This window comes from Anticarsia gemmatalis, chromosome 7 (genome assembly GCF_050436995.1).
Source record: "Anticarsia gemmatalis isolate Benzon Research Colony breed Stoneville strain chromosome 7, ilAntGemm2 primary, whole genome shotgun sequence".
Lineage (NCBI taxonomy): Eukaryota > Metazoa > Arthropoda > Insecta > Lepidoptera > Erebidae > Anticarsia > Anticarsia gemmatalis.
In genome coordinates, this window is record NC_134751.1 from 12,053,075 (window position 1) to 12,069,638 (window position 16,564).

The 16,564-nt window shown below is 35.5% G+C and overlaps 2 protein-coding genes across 4 annotated transcripts in view; one reads left to right on the top strand and one right to left on the bottom strand.

The window, feature by feature from the left end:
• LOC142974038 (uncharacterized) overlaps positions 1-5,445 on the top strand; it is a 23,782-nt gene extending 18,337 nt beyond the window's left edge. The window contains exons 2-4 of one of the 2 annotated variants that reach the window (XM_076116132.1): positions 1,279-4,282; positions 4,418-4,500; positions 4,863-5,445. In XM_076116132.1, the coding sequence (XP_075972247.1) occupies positions 1,279-4,282; positions 4,418-4,500; positions 4,863-4,904 (3,129 nt within the window). In that variant the 3' untranslated portion in view covers positions 4,905-5,445. The remainder of the gene's footprint in view (positions 1-1,278; positions 4,283-4,417; positions 4,501-4,862) is intronic. The other variant, XM_076116133.1, reaches the window with a different exon arrangement.
• On the bottom strand, positions 5,379-15,387 carry LOC142974039 (uncharacterized). Of its 2 annotated transcripts, none has more exons than XM_076116136.1 (7): positions 15,213-15,387; positions 12,707-12,906; positions 9,904-10,174; positions 9,495-9,833; positions 8,823-9,416; positions 7,322-7,513; positions 5,379-6,145 (listed from the first exon to the last, which is right to left on the bottom strand). In XM_076116136.1, the coding sequence occupies exons 2-7, from the start codon at positions 12,785-12,787 to the stop codon at positions 5,997-5,999; spliced, it is 1,626 nt and encodes a 541-aa protein (XP_075972251.1). In that variant the 5' UTR covers positions 12,788-12,906; positions 15,213-15,387; the 3' UTR covers positions 5,379-5,996. The 2 variants fall into 2 exon arrangements, with proteins under 2 accessions (XP_075972251.1, XP_075972249.1); XM_076116134.1 differs by having other exon boundaries at positions 12,707-12,957.
• Positions 15,388-16,564: the final 1,177 nt, after the last annotated feature.

Here is a 16,564-nt window from a genome sequence, read left to right on the forward strand (position 1 = left end):
GTATTCACCTAGTTTACTGCCTTTTCACTTTCGTTTGTTTTCGTAGTTCGTTCTCATAAACGTACCAAACTTTTATGTCATACGAAGAAAGCATTGTTGCGTTCTGACCGGCAATTAAGTAAAAGTTTGCTCCCAAGCGTGCGAACCATAACGAAATTCTTCAATGATTAATGACACGTTAAAATTAAACTAAAAGGAGTTAATACACATTGTCTTCGTTTAAATAGACGCATTAATGGACCACCTGTTAATTACTAATTAGGCTTTTCTCCAGTGATATCGTTAACTTTAAATACTTGAAAGAAAGTCATTAGCTTTTTTAATTGATACTAATTTATTCATGACCCACTGACTGAGGAATAAAAATTTCAAGAAATTAAATGAACATTTTATGGCATATTTATTCATTGATGATCTCACACGACTGGTTACTGGATACCGAACGATTTTACTTTGTTACGTATTTATTTAAATGCTGCACTCATGCGCATGTGGGTAGAATTAAGTGGGGTTTCGAAAACCGAACGCAATACGAGTTTTGAATTGATGATTGCTGATTTTGTTCTGAGACTGTGCCAAAACATGTGTGAGTGCGTGATGGTACTTCAAATACAGCCGCACCTTCGACTGTCACGATTACCGTTTAATACTTACGCAATACTGATGGATGCCTGTAAGATGCTGCAAATTATTCAGGTTGCACAAGCAATTGCAAGAGGACACTTAAATATTTGCAACTTGTGCCAATGTTGCAAACTTAAAAATATAAAATATTCTGCTTAAAAATTCATCTCACGACATTGACCTCGTGTGAACATTAAATGAATGTCGCCCCGTTTTAGAAATGGCGTTTGTGTTTGAGTAATGTCGGAAGTACATCCGATGATGATTATCCACTTGAAGGCCCGGCTCATTTTACACAATTTACATTGTAATAAAAAGCGTCTAGTAAAAAACATCTAGATCATAATTCAATTCAAAACGTGGCGTCTTCCGATCGCGACCATTGACGGTATATTATGAGAAAAGAGAAAAGTGCAAAGAATGGCAACTCGTGGGAAGCGTCTACAATGGCCCCGATATGTCACGAGGAGTGTTTCACTATATTTTCTAATTGTTAAATTAAATACAGGATGCTTTTGTACGATTGTCACTGATTGTAATCCATCGATTCTGAAAAATCTAATCTTAACTGTATCTAATTGACCCGTTAGTCGTAGGTACTAAAACTAGCAAATATAAATGTATTTTATTAACTTGTTGTAATGATTGTTTCAGATATTCCCGGTGTTGCTGCTCGCAGTCGTCTCAAGATGTAAATGCGATCACTCGAACGGGTTCAACTCACACGGCGGGGCAACGTTCGGTGCCTTGCTGAAGCCACCGCCGCCCCCGCAGCTGGGGCCCATACTGCCAGTGCCATTCCACCGAGGACCTGAGAGGAATCAGCGACAGAACTCAGACATCGGCTATCAATACCAGCCACCCCCTGCCCCACCGGCTCTTAGTGAATTTAAATTCCCCGCCCCATTCTACAAACAATATAATTTTAACTTCGTCCCCGCACCGCAACCCTTTGCAACTACATCTCCACCGTCTATGTTCCAGAAAGTATCAGGATGGTTCTTCCCATCGCAACAGACGAGCAATGCGGGCTCAACCATATTTAATAATAATAACGTAGCCCCTATTAAAAAGGATTGCAATCCTTGCAACCTAGTGCCATGGTTACCAGTAATTAGATACAATGTAGGAGGTAAAAATTTAAAACAGAATTCATTACCGACGTATGGACCGCCCAGCCCTACTGCTGTTGCTGACTCGTTAAAGATAGTGCAAAAGTACCCGCAGCCATTTAATACGAACAATCAGATTACAAAACCGGCGCAGTTATCACCAGGAGTGCCGCATACTAATTACGGCCCACCTGCTCAAAACTTCAACAGTGGTGTATTGAACACGCCCAGCTCAACGTATGGCCCGCCGAGTGCTACGCATACATTAGACACATTTTCTCCAAATCCACAGTCCTCCACATTTTCACAACCAAGCTCGTCTTATGGAGTTCCAAGTTCATCGTTTAGTTTACACGGCAACTCGATTAATTCACAGTTCATATCGACGCCATCGCAAGATGTATCGAGCAGTTTTTATAACTTGCCCAGTTCAACGTATAGTCCGCCGTCATCGTCATACGGTACACCGTCACCCGTGTACAGTACTCCAAGTCCATTGACTCCATTATATCAACCAGTCACTCCTCAATACAACCCTTCTTATAACCCACAGACGCCACAACAGAGTGACGTGGAAACATTCAATAATATAACACCAGGAGGAGAATTACAGCTTCCTAAAGTGACACAACCGACAGCTTTCAAGAATTCGTACGGGGAACCTATTACAAATACTCATTTGTTTGATATACATTATCCTATATCAGCTACAGCTGCTGAATCTACCAAAGTTAAAACACAAGTATCGCTACACGAAAGTAAGACACCAAACATGTCCTTTGCTTTGGCAAATCCGGCTCCATTTAGTTTAAATAGAGGTAGAAATATTCACACGTTACAACCTGTAGCACTTCCTAACCTCAGCGTATCACCTTTACCACCGATATTTAATGCACGGCCATTCCGACCAGTCATTCCTCTATATCCTACAAATATTCTACAAGGCATCAATCATATGCAAAACCCAGTAACTAATGTAAACATACAACAGAGTATACCGCTCACTGAGTACACACACTCTGTGGACTATCCGGCGACTATAATTCAGTCACCGATCATTGAAATTGATCCACCCACTATTTCAAATCAGACCAAAGGATACAGAAACATTCCTAATAGTTATGTGGTAGATGAAATTAGAGACATATCGTCTCAAGCATCTGAAGATCACATTTCAGCAACTAAGTCTATCGACGCAAGTTTTGAGAGCACCGGAAATGACCTGTATGATAATGGGGTACCCTTGGACATGCGACAACCATCTCGTATACCTTCGAATCATAAACCTAACTTCGCGGATTTGCGAGGAGTAAATGATGAAGATCTTGACAAATACCGCACAGACATTAACTTGCAAAATATTGATTCTCCACTTTTGTATCTCAAACCAAGTGCTCCTCATAAGGGGCATGGAGACTTTGTAATAGCTATTTCATCACCAATCCCTGATAAGGAATATGAGATATATGACGACATACCTACAACTGCCGCTCCTCAAACACCAAATAGTTGGGAAGAGAGTAATAATGATTACAGTAAGGATTCTCCATCCGCGCAAGAAAATAACTACAAACCTAAAATTGTACAGATAATTGTACCTTACACAACAGGAAAAAAAGAAGAAAATATAAATGACTATGTTCAAATGGCACAAGATTGGCCTTCGACACCAAAGGACGAGTACCAGGGTAGAAAAGTGCCCTCAAACACAGACCATTCGCATACCAATACAGCTACTGAAAACTATGTCACTGAGGGTACAACAACCGAAGAGGCATTAACGACGGTCACAGAGAACTATGATTCAGACCCGTATAATCCTTCAGGCGCGTTAAATGATCTCTACGATGTTAAGGAGCCACCATTCGACATTATCAAACTACAGCATGCCATCGACGATTGGACAGAGCAAGAATATTCCAAACAATACAAAACTCCGCAACGAACTCGCAACACTGACAACTACGCTAAGAAAATTCCCGATGACTATTTCACTACAACAGTTCCAACGAATTACGTTACGACGACGAGTAATTACAATTACGAATTTTATGACCACGAGGGGTCAAGTAGTGTTCAGCATCTAGTAACTGACGAAGCTGATAATAATACGTATGTGAGACCTCGCAAAGAATATAATACTATTGAAAGGCCTAAGAATAGGCATATAAGTGGGAAGAATGAGGAACCGGAGGAAGTCCAGAAACTGCATATTTATACAGCTGCGTCCTCTTTCCGAACCACGAGTAGTACGACCACACCAGCACCGTGGGGTAAAATACAAACGTCAATATCACCTTTAACTAAAGAAAAAGTTTACGTAGTCACGTCAAAGCCTTGGAGAGATTCACGTAACGTTTCAAAAGACTGGTATGAGGTTGAACGATTTGAGTCGAAGAAACTTGCTGACAGCGAACCGTCTGCGTCGAGCAATCTCCCGTTCAAGTCTCCAAGGTTTATGAATAGACCATCTTTTGGATTTACTTCAGGTGGAAAGGTGGAATCTGATGCATCGTATGGTTTCTCCAAAAGTTGGTACCAAAGCAGTAAGTATTCTAAAGTATTAAGAAGCAATTTTGGAAAGGGCACATGTCTTGTGTGTTTATAATGCGACATGGGCCCTTTTAGAAATTTTAAGTTAATTTCTTAATAAAGATTTTAATGGCTAATTGTTGTTTCAGTAAACGAGTTGGAGACGCAGAAGGAGAACAATAGTACGTCCTTGCCAGAAGCTTCACAACAGAAAGCTACTAATTTGGAAGAGGTTTATTTTTATTAATACTAACTTTCATTTACTAAACTGCACCTCTTTGATCACAAGTGCATCTTGTATAGGCAGTCGTTTTGCTGTAGTGTAGTTCCAGCACCGTTCACATAATAATATTTTAGCGAAACAGTGTATATTATTGTTTTTCTACCTTAAATCGTATTTTAAATTGATTTCTGTTTAATTTTAAATATAAAAATATATATCATAAAACGTAATAACTAGCAGGCAAAGTAATATTGTAAATGGCTTCTTATATCTTCTATTATGATATTATTATTTCTCGAAAGTACTGTACATATTATAACGTAAATAATGAGATCTAGTTACACATAATAACATATTTATATCATTTTCAGGACACAACTGCTACGACTGCAAACCCACATAGTAGGACATGACGATTGAAGAATTATAAACAAAATGAGTGACGAAGTGCAAGTGATATTTAAAAAAAAACTATTTGTATAGCTTGCTACACACATATTCGCTTCGGCATTAATCGGCCTAGAAGACAGGCGGCGAAACCGCATATGTGTAAATGAACCCGATCGGCACAAGCCGGAGAAGGAACTCAAGACGTATTTGTTGTTCAATAAATATTCCCGCATCGATGGTGACGAACCAAATGTGTATGCAGCAGGCCTAAGTGATTTCAGGAGCAAATTAAAAAGAACACTAAATAGTGAATTTTTAAGTTTGACCAAATAATATTAAGTGGACTCTTATTGGACATTTGACTATAGTTTTAAAGTTGACCAAAGTGGGACTATAAAAATATATTTTTACGTATTCTAAGTTAATCCTTTATATTCTTAACTGTATAAGTAGATAGATAGATGTTTCCAAGTATTACGTGTATTGATATCCAAAAATGTAATTAAATATATAATTAGATTGTTGTAAATACAGAATTGTAAATAAATTGAATCAAGCATTTTATGTACAAGTTTTATTTGGTCTTTCTAATAAAATTAGTCTTTAGTTTACTTATTTACAATATTCTAAACAAAGTAACAAAAGTAAATTGAACCTTTTAAAATGTAATTGTCCTATGATAGTGTATTAGTGATGAAATTTAGGCACGGGGTAGTGTGTTGGGCCACAGTTCCGAGGAATTAGTTTAGCAATATAACACTATTTTGAGCTATAAAAGATTTCTTGTCACTGATGAGTATTGCAGTGGCTTGCTTCACAAAAAATATTATGAGGGGTCACGAAAATATTTCGTAATTATTTTGGAGAGGCTAGGATATTATTTATTTTTCATCTGCTTCCCGCATGTCACTATCTACGTAAACTTTGGATAAAATACAAACTGCACAATTACATTTTAAAAGTCAATACTTTTCTCTTCTGTTGTTCAGGTTCATGAGCTTTAAGATATAATAACCTGCACTCGGCCATCGTGGACTCAAGTCCTAATTCTTTTACTTCGGGAGGCGACCATGCCCAGCAATGGAACGGATTGTATTTATTTATATTCCCAGATGTTATTTGTTCCCTTCCTGTTCAGTTTGAGATCTGTTCTTAATCCTGAAGTAGAGGAACTCGGCGCTCCACGTGATGATGGTGATCATGGTCACGAAGTTCAGCACGATGATCGGCAGTTGGTAAGACCCTGATGATTCTCGCACTCGAGCTGGAAGTAGAATGAAGTCTTGTAAGTTTTTTAAAAAACCGTGTATTATGGTCTGCGGGCTTATCACGTATCTCAGTTGACAGCTAGTGTACGTCAAATTGATGGTCATTATTCAGTACATTGCTGCTTTGACGTAACGTGCTAATCATAGTATTCTAAGGGAGAAAACAATGTACAGAGTAGTGACTTTCAAATATTTGACAACTGAGATACGTGATAGCCCCCCTGTATGTTTGTGGTCATGTCTTATAAAACAAAAAAAAAAAAAGTATGATTGGTAAAATATGTCTATTACGGTTTTTATACTTTTATCATAATGTTTTATGTTATCACACGAAAATTAGGGATCGCAGAGATATTTATCATGGAAAATTGTGTGATTAAAAATATGCATTTTGCATAACATTATTGTTTTGAATTGAAACAGAATGACTAATCAAACATATTAAAAATAAATAGGTCTGTGCGATAAACGTATTTCCTTACCATATGAGTTGAAGTCACAATGATAAAATTAAGGATTTCTAGGCATTATTTTTCTAAAGAAACTTTGGCTGATTAAAGTTTTGAGAGTGTGATTTCCTAAGAATTAATCAAATAAATTAAGTTTTTATTTGACCCGGTTACTAAACCCGGATGAGATTAGCGACAGTTTGAAACTAATTGAACTATAAATATCAATTGTAGTAATTATCAAGTGTGTCGTAATTTGTTTTCTAATTGAACAGAAGGGACAATAGCCGATAGTACTTATCAGTCGATTTGTTTAAGTACCTGCTAAGTAGAGAGGTAGCTCTTAGTGATCTCGAAAAGTGGTGGCTTTAAGTGTCGCACTAATTTTGAGATAGAAGATACTGGTAAATCTTTCTATCAACAGCAATTCAGCATGGTATGGTAACTATGAGACTATTTGTAGTTTGGGTTCAAATCCCGATAAGGGTCGGTATTGAAATTTAAAATGTGTCACACAGATATCATCACATTAATTCATGTCTGTAAACCTCATTATTCAGATGTTTATTAAAAATATTTGGTTGAAATTTTGCCTTTTTCTACTACTGAACTACTAGCTAATTTAATGCAATTCTTAATCATTATATTATTAAAGTCAGTTAGTTCTGAAGAGCTCGTCGATTGCTAATACGTTCAAAGAATGTCTTCAAATTCAATACTTACTAAGTAAAGATCCAATAGTAAATATAGTGATGCCGCTGAAGAACATTTGTAGGCCTGACGCGAAGGCGAGTCGGTGCAGCGGCACGTAGCTCGGGATCACGATGTTCACGTACACAGTCCTCAGAGCTTTAGTGATGCCCATCGCTAAGGCCACCACCAACATGCCCGTGAACGAGGTTGTGAACAGCATCACTGGAAAGTAAGGAAGAATTTCCAGTAGTTAATAAAATTTAAAAAAAAGTTTAATGGTCCCAAATATCTATCTCAGGTCTAATACTCGTTAAGGGAAAGTTAAGGGAATTGCTATTCTATCCCTTTAGTGAAAAGAGATTTAATTTCAAATACTCTTGAAATGTTAATTGCAGAAATCAGCATTAGAATTATGTTTTGCATTCTAGCTATAGTTGCTTTGAACCCCACAAATGACAAAGGTTACCTTAATTCGTGAGGTCCTTTGTAAATTAAAATTCATGAACAAATCACGACCAATAGTCAATAGTATTAATCAAATACAGTCAGTGTCAGTGTTATCACGTATCAACGAATGTATTTTCAATGTATCATCCATTTAGTCTATTTGCCTGTATAGTTTCTTTCAAAGTGGGGAGCAACAATGAATAGAAAAGATACAAAGGATCAATAAAGTCGAGGTGGCTACACAGCGCCGCACATAAAGATAAGACGAACCAATAGCTGATAGATGTCGTGAATGCAGCTATTTAACCTAAATTCGAGTAACGTAGGTTTTGCTATTACGGTGGTATGACTGTTATGTCACGATACACATACATATCTACTCGTACTATATTATTATGTACGTTCATGCGAGACTAAAATGAAATACTTATGCCCGGATTTATCACCTTTAGATAGGTATTCGAGAGTTTACTAGTTGGATTTTTGGCAATACTTTTTAAACATAATAAGTGGACTTACACGGTCGATGCAATTCGGTAAAATTAGGTATCTTAACCTTTAATTTTTAATAGCGTTTAATAATATAATGTTTACAAGTCGCGAGAGTGTATCTGATACTTATTTATAAGCTGTGAAACTGACCCTTAGAGTGTCAAAACCTTTACTTGAGCCAAATTGTTGTTCCCTAAATATACGTGCTTATCCTTTTATGAGTACTTTACACATAATAATTGCATAAAATCATTTAGTTTTTAGGATTTTATTAGCATTCACTATCGCGCGACTAACGTTCGGCAGTCAAAAGTTGCAACTTTATCAATATCAGTTCAAACGATCTCATTTCACGGCTTATTATGTCCCACTATCATTTGTCATATAATTAATTACTTAAATACGGCAAACATTTGTTAATTATATATTCATTTACATAAGAACAAAGAGTTGAACAACCCAGAAGTCATTGCTATACAGTGAGGTGAAAAATAAAGACGCATCTGTTTCTTTATCAATACTATGAAACAGGCGTTTGTTAACACAAACAATATTAAGTAATTAGCTGTTAAATATCATAATGTATACTTACTGGTTCTAACGAAGATAATCAGCAGTAAACTGACCATGTACATAACTCTTGGTGACTTATTACACCATTCTCCGATAAATGGCGAAACAAGACGAAATAGAGTGTCTGAGAAACCTATTAGTGACATTAATTTAGCTATATCACTTGTTTCAAATTGCATCATGTCTTTGAGTATGATTGGTAGAAGCAGTGAGAAGTTGGTCTCTACACAAGCTGCTACGGACATGCCAACAATAATGTTGACGAAAATTGGGTCAGTTAAAAGCGTCAAATCAAAGAACGCGACAATTGATTCTAAAAACGTCTTGTTTTTCTCTTTAATAGATTCTCTTTTCTCTTGAGTATTTACTTTTACGTTTTCTGTTTCATTGAAGATGTTAATGGAGCTGCCGAGGTTTATTTCCTGTGATTCCCACCATTTGTATCTTGCTTCTGCGAGAGGGACTGCTGGTGGTCTCGCTCGTATGTCGGGATGCGAGATTGCATTCCTTGTTTGTGCGCTAGAACTACTCGTAAGAGATCTCATTGATAAACTCTTCGTAGGAAGGACTCCATTTTCTATTGACGCTTCTAATTGTGGTAGTGAATGAATACCTGGAATACACATTTAAATAAGTTTCGTGCTTTAAAGAACGATAATATTTAGTTACAGAATGTCAAAGAACTTCTTACCAACGACATTAGAAGACGTCGTGATGCTACCATTCAGTTCTACCTCAGGTTCCTTATTCAGCGGCTCCGCCTCTTCTTGACTCGGGGGATCAATTAAGTACCATTTAGCTGGTCTAAGTAAGCATGCGGCTAACAGCGAGTGGAGGCAAATTGCACTTAGTATTAATACTGCGTACCTCCAACCGTAAGCATATATCAACACACTGATCAGTAAGGGCATGTATATCGCCCCAAGACCTGTGATCGACATTCCCACCCCCACCGCTCTCCCTCTTTTCTCCTTGAAAAATGAATTTATTGCTAAAGTAAATGCTGCCATTATTGCTGATATACCCATCGCTGAAAATAGAAATTATATTAGTCGTTTGATTACACAGTGATATCTTAATATTACAGTGATAATACTTACAACAAATAATACTGTATGATAATATGAACTGCCAGAACTCTGATGATATTGAGGTGAACATGAGGCCTACTGAAATGAATAAGGCGCCGGCAACAGCGACTTTTCTGTAGCCGTACCCTTGTAGCGTTGGGCCCCCGAACAACGAGAGGAGCATTCCTATACTATGATTCAATACAATTACTATTGTCACTTGCGGTCGAGTTAGATCTGTGTCTGACATCGCTTCTTGTAACACAAGACCGAAACTTGTGATTAGAGGAAGAACTACGACCTGAAACAGAAAAGAATCTTTAACTTTAAACCCTGTAGTGCGATTTTGAAAGTCCATAGAGTCGAGTAACGAACGTTTTACTTTTAAAATGTACTGCCAGAATTGTTCTACGATGACCGTTAGAGACGCTGATCAGATATTCATACAACATTATTCGAAAGCTAGCTGGTTGTCAATAGTCAATAGTGGCAAAAAATGGACCTTCTGTATCAAATATAAAAAAATCTGACGTCAGTTTGTAATGCCTTAATTTTGGATAAGTTGACATTTCAAAAATTAATCGAGTGCACTGCTTCCACGTATTTATTTTGATTATGAAAGAGGATATGGATCTATTACAAAACCGATATTAATACAATCCATTATACAGATAAATTGGTATTGATAATAATTGTAAGATTATAGTGAATTGAATCATTATTCTATGCGTTTTTGTTACTATCTGAATGTTCGCGATCAAATATTTATTTTTGACTGCTTCCGTGGCGCAGTGGTTTACGCTACCGCTACCATTGCGTTGGGAATGTCGGTTGTGGGTTCGATTCCCACACGGGACAAATATTTGTGCGATCCACAAATAATTGTTGCGAGTCTGGTTGTACTTTGTGCCCGTTGTTTGTATGTTTGTAAGAGACCCAGCGACACAAAAGCAATTCTCAGTGCGGCGGTTGTCAAAAAAAAGAAAGAAGAAAGAAGGAAATATTGCATAACATGGATTGTTTCTTAAAAGCATTTTTTTTAAGAATCGTCATATCTATTAACCGTCATATATCCAAAGTTATCATAATCTGAAAGTGATAAAATAATAGTGATACCGAAATATATCTAATTAGGTGATCGGGTAATGTCTCGTTGAATAAAAGTAGTTTATTGTAGAACAAACATTGATAGCTAAGTGGTATAAAAGCAATATGCCACACAACTGTGGCAGGTGTTTGATTAACATCTGACCGTCTTATTAATAAAATTATATGAAGTTATGAAAGGCTTATAAAGTGTTTTGTTTCTTTCACTCCTTAGAAAAATGAAAAAGGGAAAACATATTATAGTAGCATTTTAACTAAAATAGGTTTGTAGTGTGTTTATGAATAAGAGGGTGAAACAACACATCAATGATTTTTCTAAGCTATATGTATTAGAGATTAATTGTCACTTGATATTGTTCTTCTTAAACAGTAAAGATAATTTCTGAGGTTTTTAAACAGTACTTGAAGGATTGCGATAGACTGAAGGCCTAACTTAATTGCTTGACAGTCGGGCACTGATACGTTAAATAGTTTATTATTTTGGTTAAGCTTGCACTATGTTTGATCTATTACATACATACACAACTTTTGCGGTGTATGTTAAGGTGAATAAATGTGAAGTTGGTAGGACCAAGTGACGTTCGGACAAAAGAAACAAAACATGATTTTATGTTTATGTTCGGAAATGGGGGAGATTATACGAGTACATATCTCAAACGCAGACAGTAGCGAAAGTGTTATTTTTAATATTGAGACTATTGACACAGGCAGATATAAATAAGTTGATTTAACACAAACAAACTTGTTTGGAATGATACACAAACTCTTGATAACATTGCTCTTTTATGTTCTAGAAGATCTTTGTATACACATTTGTACTTATAATGATATAGTTTCAGATCATAATTTTGTTTGTAAGCAAACTGTTAGCGCACGATTTTGCATACATTTTTGATTTTTGAAATGGATCGTAGTAATAACTTCGTCAGACTTGACTTCGAACCGAATATGTGTGAAACATATACGGTTCGGCAAACCGAGTAAGTATGGATGAATCCGATCGGCATAAGTCGAAGAAGTGAGTTGAGTCAGATTGGATGCTGAATTTTGCCGAACCAAAGCCGAACCAAATATGTGTATGGCAAGCCCTACAATTTGAAAAACAAAGAAAATTATGGCTTTCTATTGTGTGGTATAAAAAAGTGACAATTAGATTCTAAACATGACAAACAAACGAATATAAATACTAAATAGCAAAGAGTAAAGGTCGTCTGATTACATCGGTAAATTCCAAGTAGATATGATTTGTAATTCGTCATATCAAGTGATCTAGGTAAACCCTACTTAAACCTTTAAAGTTTTAATAAAAAGTAGACAAAGACATACTATATTATGTACCTAACATATCTACATATTATAAAATCGCTATACTCCTCCATCGTTTCCACTTTCGAAGGAAGAGCATCCTTTCAATTTTAGAATGCCTAAACAGTAATACTGACCAACCACTAGCTAAACGCAGGTAGAGACATCCCTTTATGAACTGTTTAAATACACCAGACCTGCAAGTTCTTATTGTCAATCGTTTAACATTTTGAGGCATGGGACTGCTACGGCGTTACAGCTATAGAGTGAAACATCTACTTAATTTGTGTTTTAACCCAAACATCGTAACTCAAAGGGTAAAGGTCGACAGCCGGCTGTCACTGCTCTAATTAAACGTTGCTTTAAAATAAAATTATGTGAATAATAATATACATTATATATAACTAATAATATTACTTACATTGTTCAAAGCATAAGCGAAGGTAACCACCCACCCATAGCCCCCATCGGGCGGCACTTTGTTTGTTTGCGAATTTGACATTTTCACTTCAAAATTTCAATCACATATCAACACGGGCGTCCAAAAATGTCAGTTTATCACTCACTATACATTGTTAAACACTGTCAAAAAGTCTTTGTTCAACCACAGACTATTGACCTCTGATACATTTACAAAAGTAATTAAATTATACGTGTTCTTCGTAGCACTGTCTACATATTGTGTTACTCAATCATTGACTACTATGCACATGGCAAATATTCTCACTCGTTATCGGTTTGACTTTACTAATGTCTCTTATCGTAATTATGTGACGTATCCACACGTACTTACACACACAATTACCAAACTTTAAAACTTCAAGTTTGTATGATTGCAGTGGATTAGGAAATTTGGTGTTTCCTTGTAAGATAACACTGTAATCCATTATTTCATACAGACTATAGTTTGCTACCTAGAGTGCCTAGCTAGGTATTTATGTATAATTTATTAGATCGTTCAACCTCTAACCCACACTAAACTTTTTTCTGTTACATTTGAAGTTTAACTACTTATACCCCTCGTAAGATTAAATATAGTTTTTGGGTAGTTAACGCAGAGAAAATTGATCATTAATTTACACCTTTTTATCTCACTTCTGCTATTTCCGTTTCTATAGTGTGTTATTTATGTACTTGAGTAGTTTTTTTTACCTTCTATCTTATAATAACTACTTTATAATCTGACGTTTTTTTAAAACTCAACACCATTTGTAGAGGCTAATTAATAAAAAGGGTGAAAATGTATTGAATTAGTTCCCAAACCTATGTAAAATTTTAAAGGTTTCTACTAGATTGATATATTATAAGTATGAGACTCTGCCTGCTAGCACACATTAGGGTAATTACATGAATGATGCAACGACTTAAATGCATTAGATGTGCAAACATACATCTTTGAACGACACATTGGTAATTATTCAGGCCAAATTCATAATGCTTAGAAACAAATCTTCATGTAATTAGAATTATGTAAAACTCTTGATAATTCAAGGGATATTCTTTTTTAATTAATCTCAGATAAAACGGTCACGTAAAGTCTTATTTATACGTTTATCATTGAACACGATAATGATTTCAACAAGAATATTTTAGGTAATAAAGGATTAGGATCCGATTTTTGTAATGTCATCGGATTGACTAATTAATAAGTTATTTATCATTTTGAAAATATTCAAATCTTGTGCTAATTAAAGTCCATGTTTGCATCAAATATTGCTGTAGTATAGCTGTAATATTGCTACTTCAACAAATGCATATCTGAAACAAACTTTCATAAAGAAAAAAACAAAGGTCCCTTATTTTAATGTATAAAAGATATAAGACTTAAATGCGAACTGCCTTAATAAAAATCATTCACCTATGAAAATAACTTCTATTTCTCCATTTTAACAACACGTACGTACAGTAGGTATTTTCAGGTACCCAGACTCTGATAATATATTTTAAGCATTAGCTATCCTATAAAACTGTTCGAACTCCTATATCTAAGTACTTAAACGTCGAATTAGGCCCAAACTTTCCTACATTTATACGATAACACAAATGAATAAAAAGTTACCTATAGTATAAAAATATTCTGTTATAATTTAGCTTCTATTCGTCTAACATACGCAAGACTTGTTTACTCAGTGGGAACATTATCATCATTTAATCGTACAAGTATACACTAAGTAAATAATTTAAGATTGTGCTATGCATGACCTTATTTCCGAGCCGACTGATATTTGTTATCTTGTCACTATATCAGTGTAGAATACGAATATATATTTATACATACATAATATCACGCCTGTTATACCCGAAGGTAACATAGGCAGAGGTGTATGAAATACACCGACGTTTTGCCATTAACAAATCTAGTCCCATGTGATAGGGGCGAGCCTATTGTCATTTCACGGGTACGTTAATAAACTATTTAGGCATATATTTCTTAAATTTAGATGCATAGTATGTGTTTTTTCAGTAAAATGCTACATTTATACGAAAACATAAAAGATATTTTGTATTTTTGCTCAACACAAATGCAATATTTTCAGTTTTTAGTGATTACGTTTTGATTGAAGATATATAGACAAAATATTGTCAATCATTGTTTCGTATAATTGTTTTTGTACTCACGTGCCTCAATAAAAAATATAATGAGATTAAAGTATTGCACGTATCGCTTATTTACGTTTAATTTGTCATGCGACATAAAGAGAGAAGCATATTTTTATTCATCATAATGAAAACACAAATATGCCTAAACAAATGAAGACGATCATCTTTCACTTCGCTATTGCTATGTTTTAACTATAGGCACTCTCATTGTTTTCTTTGATAACAAAACACACACCTATCGTACACTCTCTATCCACACACAATAACACGATAACAATGAAAATATCATTTACAATACAATTATAACGATAAAAAAAAGTATTCACTGTAAATTTCGAATATATTTCTTCAACACTTTCTCCACTAAACATCACAACACAAAAGTAAAATTAAAACAACACCAAAAACACATTTGGACACGAGCATTTTATTTTTAAACGCCCGACAAAGGGCACATTCGCGTCATAAAGATGCGCCGGCGCTGTACTCTGGTGACCTGTTAACACTGCCACTGCGACATGGGTTAATCAAATTCCGCCCGCTATTAACCAATAATGTATTATTGCTTAATAGACTTAATAAACGATACTTCCGTCATCCGTTTTAAAGATAAACTTGAGTTTAAACCACTCCTATATCAGTAAAACTGGATTAAATTATGATTGAAAATAGGTCTATTAATGATTGAATGATTTTTTTTGGTAGCCTTCTTCCCCCACTTAATTTGTCAATGAAAACCGGCCGTGACACACATTTATAAAACTCACAAAACAGCCTCACGGTGGCCGGAATATTAAAATGGAAATGAAGGATTTCAAATTATTTGTTCCGATCTACGAACGTAAAAACACGTGCGTCAAAATTGTGTTCTCCACGCAACACAATGGATAAATAATTCCTTTGTGTTTTAGCTGTTAGTAATGGGGAAGTCACTATTAATCTTTAATTTGTGTGATTTTCATAAAGTATCTTTATTTTTCTTTAATAAAAACGGCAAATACAGTCTGGTAAATATTTTCCTTCTCTTCAATAAATTATTTTCACGATTATTCAATTTTTATCTATACATCATTTTAACTATAGGTTCTCTGTTTTCGGATTTTTCCCTTTATAGTTTAAGTACATCAGATTTTTCCAACTTAAATCAACTTAGTAAATTATCTACTTAGTTCCTAACACGATTACACGAATCCGTTAATGATCGTGCTCTTCTATTTATGCCAGGCGTTATCGCAGAGAAAGTGACTAGCTCTACAATCATGGTTCGGTTTAAAAAACTACTACGTATTGATTTTTTTGTAGGAATAATATCGAGCATTGATATCAGCTAAGGGTTGACTGAATTCTTTATTACTAAGCTTTTGTTGCGACGTTTCTTTAACTGTTATAACAAGTAACAACTACTGAATGAGTGCATTTATATCAAAAATTGAGATCGTGATTACATTTCCTTAACATCTGACGAAGTCTATACGTACCTACCCGTAGGTAAGTAAAACGATTAGTATTAGTAATGCGCATCTTCACTGCGAGATACGTGATAGGGATTATGATTATGATAATATTAAAATAGATATATCAACTGCACGTTTGGCGCAGTGGTTTAAGCGGTCACCTCGCCGCAACAACCGTAGCGCCGCGTGTGGTGGGTTCGAATCCTACCCGGGACAAATCTTTG

Coding starts and splice junctions, on each gene's coding strand:
- LOC142974039 (XM_076116136.1), bottom strand. CDS start 12,787: ATGTCAAATTCGCAAACAAACAAAGTGCCGCCCGATGGGGGCTATGGG. Junction 10,175..12,706: donor TCGCTTATGCTTTGAACAAT/GTAAGTAATATT, acceptor TTTCTGTTTCAG/GTCGTAGTTCTTCCTCTAAT. Junction 7,514..8,822: donor GATTATCTTCGTTAGAACCA/GTAAGTATACAT, acceptor CTTACTTTCCAG/TGATGCTGTTCACAACCTCG.